At 39.1% G+C, this 6,929-nt stretch overlaps 1 protein-coding gene across 2 annotated transcripts in view; it reads right to left on the bottom strand.

Moving 5' to 3' along the window:
• Positions 1-6,892, bottom strand: part of GGNBP2 (gametogenetin binding protein 2) — an 18,712-nt gene extending 11,820 nt beyond the window's left edge. For both annotated transcript variants that reach the window (XM_009873991.1, XM_009873992.1), the window contains exons 1-3: positions 6,797-6,892; positions 2,943-3,023; positions 683-936 (exon numbers count right to left, since the gene is read on the bottom strand). In XM_009873991.1, the coding sequence (XP_009872293.1) occupies positions 683-936; positions 2,943-3,023; positions 6,797-6,889 (428 nt within the window). In that variant the 5' untranslated portion in view covers positions 6,890-6,892. The remainder of the gene's footprint in view (positions 1-682; positions 937-2,942; positions 3,024-6,796) is intronic.
• Between the last annotated feature and the right edge of the window lie 37 nt (positions 6,893-6,929).

Below are 6,929 nucleotides of genomic sequence, written 5' to 3'. Positions count from 1 at the left end.
TAGGGAACAACTACGACCACTTTATCAAGTTACACTGCCCCACTCTCCAAATCTCAATACTCCCAGCTCTGCACGAGCTGTTCCTGCTTCTCGATGGCCTGCTAACGGGAGCAAGAAGCAGAATGAGCTGAAGCCAACGGGAAGGCAAAGGCACACCATGATAAGCAGCCCCTCTTTGGTCCGCTGACAGCTGAGAAACAAATCGCACTGAGACCAAAACTATTTATTGTGCCAGCCAAACACAGAAGATTTGGCTTCTCAGCATTACCTTTCTGCCCAATGGTAAAAAGTTTATTGGGGGAGAGGCGTTAATTTTTTTTTTTAATTATTATTATTTTTTACACACAAAGTCGCAGGGTGAAGAAACACTCTTCTTTCAGGGATCATGGAAAACCTACAGTGCCTATTTCAGATTAATGACTAAACATTTTAATGCGAGTATCCTTTCAGGTGCAATCACAGCATTGCAACTGATGATATGAAAGATGAGGTCTTTCAGGTTTGTTTTTTTCCAAGTTCAGGCAGTAACTAGTTTAACATGGCTGTAAAAGACAAGTATGTACAATAAGATTCCATCTTGCAACAATTTAGTATCACCAAGAAAGCTGCAAAGTCAAATGCACAGAAGCCAGCTTTCCTCTTCCCCAGATGATAATAATTAGAGCAGCTGTAAGACACTTACCCATGCACGTAAAACAGTGTATAAAGCTTCTTTGCATCAGACATACAGCTTCGAGTTACAGAAAGAACTCCCTTTGGCCCGACTGTTAGGGGCTCAAGCGCTGGGTTTCCTGACTCAACAAGCTGAGAAAACAAACGTTCCACACTACGACGACAGCCCACACAAGGGACGAGCTGAGAAAGTGCACTCAAAACTTCACGCGATGTCACCATCATGGCAATATTTAGATCCTGCTGTTTAAGCATGCTGTGTCTCTAAAAAAGAACAAGAAGTAACATAATTAAAGGTTTCTTGGTGTTCAACAAGCATTTCCTTATCAAAATACACTTGTGGGAACCGTACGTAGTGCTCAGTTTCATCATCTTACTGCAGATGACTTAAAATACTGTATGAACAAAACCACGCTTGCTAATATCACAGGAGCAATTCTGCTTCAAGCCTTACAGCCTACCCTCTGGAAGGAAGTTAATATTTTCCTCCTCTTGTTCCCTCCTCCTACCACTCAAATCAGCAACACTGCTTCCAAACAAACGGAACTCCTCCCTGTCCTTATCAGGAAGCCCTTTCTTCTCCACCTCAGCACAGGTGTTTTAACAAAGGGTCTCACTACAACTTTGCAAGTTTTCATCTTCTGCTCACACTCATTTTATCTTTGGCACATAGAAAAGAAACTCCTGGATGCTCATTGGCATATATGAAAACCTCATTTACAACAAACTTGTTCTGTTCAGACTAAGACAACCGAGCAATATTTTTCTTGGAAGGCTAGATGCCATTTCCCATTACAATTCTAAAACCTGAAATTAAAAAAAAGCATGCATTACTATTCAGGGTGAAACATCTTATTTCAGTAGTGAACGTTCAATGTGTGTTAATAATAGAACATCAAAGAGAACACCTAATATTTCTTACGTCAATAAACAATTTTAGGAGCTTCTCCTGGTTCCTCTTTCAAACACATCCAGGCACACATACACACAAAAAGCACATACCCTACTATTGGTTCTTCTAACTGCTAAATTACTGGCTTGGACTTCATCAACACTGAGCTTCCACTAGCACAGCTAGACAGAAGAGAGAGTCCCTTCCTCACACACCAACCTACAGACCTACACTTAGATTATTAGCACTGCCGGCACCGTCCAGCATCAGCTGTAACATCAGCCCTCTCAGTGTGTTAATTGTGAGTGTCGTTTTTCCCTGGTTATGCAAAATACAGCTTTGTAAGCTTAGTTGTATCTGCGCAGGGAACATGTTGTCACGATAGTATTTTCTGTATTAGTGTCATATCACACCACTTAAACACTCCTAATGTGGAAGTGACTTGTCACAACTTCTAGGGAAAAGAAAAGACTATACAACACAGCAAAACTCCTCAATCCCATGGAACGCATACACACATCAGTTATAAAGAGAAAATACCTTCAGCTTGTTTTATGGAAAGCAAAGCTATTATCAGATAAATATTTAAGGTTTGTGCTCTTAATGGCATAAACAATAATCTGATGAGTGATATCCCTCTACAATAATCCTCTTTCCTGTAATTAATAGCACTAGTCACACAACAGCAGGAACGCGCTATTTTCACAACACAGCTACACTTTATACGCAGCATATGTCTGAGCTGCTGCTGTCCCACCCTGAGTGAAGAACTGCAAGCTGCAGAGCAGCACATTGGCCTGTTCCTTTGGACATCAAGTGGCACAATTTTTTAGTTGCTGCAGGTGTTACGGTGCTACCGTTATTTGCCAGTGTTAGCAGATAAGTTTCTATTATTAAAACTTCAAGGGTACCATAAAAACATCTCTCACTATTCAACTATATATAATCTATAAACTGGCACATTAATTCTATCACAGTATGGTACTAATTGTAAGAACTCGATACTAAGTAATGCACACTTCCACCTGAAAAAGCATTTCAAAAGCATTTGGGGAAAAAAAATAAAACAAAACATATTTAGAAACTGTAGTTTCCACTAGGTATAAGCTGGCAGCACCCAGAAGACATATTGTTTTTACAAGCTTTCAATTCTAACTAGATATGCAGCAACTGCCTCCTGACAAGACAACAGTGTATTAATGCTGTGAAATACAGAAAATCAATGCACCCAAGTGTACTTTGGTACCAATATGTAATTGCATATAGGTGCTGACGTGTCTTCCAAGTCATTCCAGGAGTGACAACCTGCTAAGAAAGTGAAAGTGCAAGGAAATTCTGACATGCAGCCTTCTTAAAAAAAGGAGACGGATGTATTTACCTGAATGAACTGTTTTAATTGTGCACCATTATTCTGATGTCCATCAAGGTTTAGCATATTATCAGGAAATTCCATCACCATCTATACAAGACAGAGGGGAAAAAAAAGAGCTTTCAGAAAAAAAGTCAAACACAGAGGATTAGTTTATTTTACTTATTTGGGGAAAATAAGACAGAAATTATGTTAAATACTCATTCTTTTCACACAACTATTGAAAGCTTGGGAAAGCATAAAAGTAACAATTTAAGATGTAGGATAATGACTGTTTCAGCAAAGTTACTAAATGTTGTACTAATATGATGCTCTAGAGGCAGTTTATAAATGGCAACTCTTAAACAGCTGTTATAGAAAAAGCAAAACTTGCTGAATGGAACGTATTTATATTACATTATCTTCATGACTTGAGACCCCATTTCAGTTTACAAGAAATCGTACTTCAACACACGGAGATCCAAATCGATCCAACAGCCTAACTCAATTTATAAAGCTATGAAGAAACAGTCACAACAGTTTAATGATGGAGTCGACTCCTCCAAAGGCTATTTTAAAACGATATTAACCCAACAAGGAACTCCAAGGCATTCTTTGGTTTGTATAATTGCAGTTGCAGCTCTCAAGAGGCTCAAAGTAAAGTGTTAAGCCTACAGAACAATGTGATTACTTGCAAATTAATAACATTTCAAATTAATGAGCAACAAAGAGGGCAATTTCTTGAAGGTGGGACAGAAATTACTATTTTCAAATATCCAATTTTACAATCATGAAGAAAAACGAAACGAACTAGAAAAACATATAAAAACTGGCTTAGTTGATCTTCTTTGTCCAAACTGAGAAATACAGAATTTAATGACATGAATACTGAAAGTTCACTTTAAAATCTGAAAGGCAAAATAACAACTTTGGTTATTTACGCTAATACCACTCACCACCACATGAAATTTTCCAATTCATCCTTTTTCCTCCTTCCACCTGCCCTTGATAGTCTTGTAAAGACAAAATCCCCTGCCGTCTACATAACTGCCGACAGTACCTCCAAAGAACTCCTATCCTACATTTACTTTTACAGACACAGCATTGCTCAAAATAAGTATCTATTCTCCAAGGCCAGAAAACAAGCCAATATTTTGATTTCACATGTGCTAGAATTGGAATGTTAGCACAGCTGCCTTATCTTTATGCAGAACAGTGCCACAGTCAGCGCTAATTCTGATTTCTCACGCATTTCTTTTCCAGTTTCCCTTGCCCCAAACCCATACACATTAAGCAGGAGCACAAGTTTTTGCTGCAGAATTACAGGTTTCCTAGGCTGCTAATTTGACGTTTCTGTGGGGAATGAGCTGCATGCAAAAGTAAAAGCTCTATCTGCTAATAAGACAGAAGAGATTAATCTGCGTATTTCTTTTCCCTTCACCTTCATCTCCCACTATCAGACAACATCCCTAGGTGTTTTATACAAGAGCAAAATTATCAAAGACTAAATTAATTCATGTGTCTGATGAGATTTTATTAAGTGGTTGAACATCAACCACCATCACGCCCTGAACGGGAAGAAAAAATTCCCGTAACACCACATCAAATGGAATGCCTTCTAGAAATCATAAAAGCTGCTTAAGAAATTAAAAGGGTTAAATACTTAAACTTCCTTTAATTTCTAGCTGAACCATAAGAAACAGAAAAGTGTGACAGTGAACATTTAGAGGAGCAGTATCACACTGCACCTAAACAGCTTTCTATGCTACTACGAAGCAGAGCTACAAGTTTAAGAGCATTATAGGCCACTCATTCCCTAATTTGCAACCACTGATTCACAATTCCTAGATTTAAGGCATAGATTAAGTCTTCCAGCTGACTAACAGAAATGAAGCAGTCCCACTATTCTTAAAGTCTGAGTTTTAAAAGAAATCCAACCGAAGGCAGTTACTATCAATAAATACCTTTTTTTTTTTAAAGATAATGCTGCAGGTGCAAAATTTAATTTCAAAGACAACTGCGTGTCTTGCAACAGCTCTCACTAAAAATTTTAAACAAATTATAGGAGACCGAGACAAGGAAGCTAAGAGTCCATTCACTTGTTTCTGCAGATTTATTTAACAAAAGCCTCCAGAAACCACCTAGAAATCTGAGTGTTTCGTAACAACAGTAACAGAATGTAAAAAAAAAAAAATAAATTAAAAATGGATCTGAGATAAGATTTCTTCATGGTGAGGATGACTTGCACTTGGATAAATGCCTTTCACCCAGATGGACATTGATTTACAGCTATAGGGATCTCTTCAATCATGAATATGGCTTGCCCCTGGTGTAAAAAGTAGGATAGCAACAACAGAGTGCAACTGCCCAAAGTCTGGGCCTCACTTTCAACCTATTAACACAATAAAGGTTACAGTAGCACGGTAAGTCTTCTACCTGACACCATCTAATGAATAATTTTTACACAACAAAGGAAAAAGAAACCAAAAAATATAAAGAGAGAGAAATATAAGATCTTAAAATTACACGAGGAATGGAGGGGCAAAATAATTTTCAAGGTGTGGCCAAGACAGCAAAAATCCCCCAAACTTACACTTTTCCTATGCAGTGCTGGGTTTTCCAGGTTATCAGCTATTCTGGCAGACCTAGATACTGCTTTGGTTAACTTAAGGGGAAACTTTGCCTAACATATAAGCACAGTTAACCAGAGCTGACAGACTACATAAGGCCAAAAACAGTGATGATATTTGGTAAATGAATATCATGCCATCATTTAAAAATGCTCAAAACTAAAAATACACCAAAGACTCTTTCTTTAAACATAGCAAAATCACATGAGATTGAAATAGGTAATCTAACAGTTGGATGGACAGATGCTCAACTGTTTTCTTCTGGAAGATGGAAGAAATTACATTCCAGAGTTGATCAAGTTAGCTGATGCAAGTCAGGTGTTCTCCTATACTAAAGCACAAGATTGGGAATACGAAGCACATGTTTTACACCAGGTTACAGCAGTTACTGTCACACCACTGACAGCAGGCAAAATTAAACGCAAATAAGACACCAAACTACACTACCTAAGTCCAATTTTACTTTCAACTGAACATTTTCACACCTTAAGAATTAAGATAACTGACAACAAGCTAGTGGGTTTTTTTGCGTTTGCTCTGAGTTAACCTACGATGTGATTTCTGAGCTGTATTCTAGGCACGTGAGGAAGAAAAGAGAGACTAGAGACTAGAGTCTCCAAGCTGCCTTTACTTCATTTTTTCCACTGAATCTTCTGGAAATGGCAAAAACACCATGTTTTTCAACTCAGAAAAACACACTGAAACGCAAACTCTTTCAGATTTGTTACTGTAGATGTAGCAGCACGCCACTACAGATTTGATAATCCTTACTTTAAGCCAAAGCTTTTAAAAGTAACTCTAGTCTTCTCTTGCCTATTTAAAAGCACAATAATTGCCCAGCTGCAAAGCTGGCTTTTAACATTAATATGGCTCCCTTCTTTACTAACTGAAAAATGGCTTTGCTCCATATTGGGCACCAAGACACACTTGTCACTCGATTATAAGTTACGTGCAGGCCCTCATAACCCAAATAAACTTTCTTCTTGTGCGGTTTTCACGTTTTTCGAGAAATCGGACTGGGGGGAAAAAAAAAAAAGAGAGAAAAAAAGAAAAAGTTGCCACGCTAAGAGCAGTTCGCCCCAAGTGTTGCAAAGTCCCAGAAGCAACCGCTGCGGAACCGAGGAGGAGTCGAGGAGGCCTGTGGAGGGTAAAAAAAAAAAAAAAGGCCTCGCCTGGGAATTGCAACACGGCGGAATTGCTGCAGGCGGGAGAGGTGCGGGGCCAGCGGAGGCTCGGCGGGGCGCAGGCACTCACCGTGAGGGTGTCATCGATGTAGAGGGGGATCTGCCTCTTCTCGTAAGGGAATTCCTCCTCCCCGTCTCTGCAAACGGCGACCAGCCGCGCCATCTCTGCTTGCTGGTTTGCTGCTTCCTCCCAGCTCCAGCCT

The sequence above is a fragment of the Apaloderma vittatum genome, unplaced genomic scaffold (assembly GCF_000703405.1).
Source record: "Apaloderma vittatum isolate BGI_N311 unplaced genomic scaffold, ASM70340v1 scaffold22957, whole genome shotgun sequence".
NCBI lineage: Eukaryota > Metazoa > Chordata > Aves > Trogoniformes > Trogonidae > Apaloderma > Apaloderma vittatum.
Note: the sequence above shows the minus strand (reverse complement) of the source record. Positions and strands in the feature narration are given on the sequence as shown.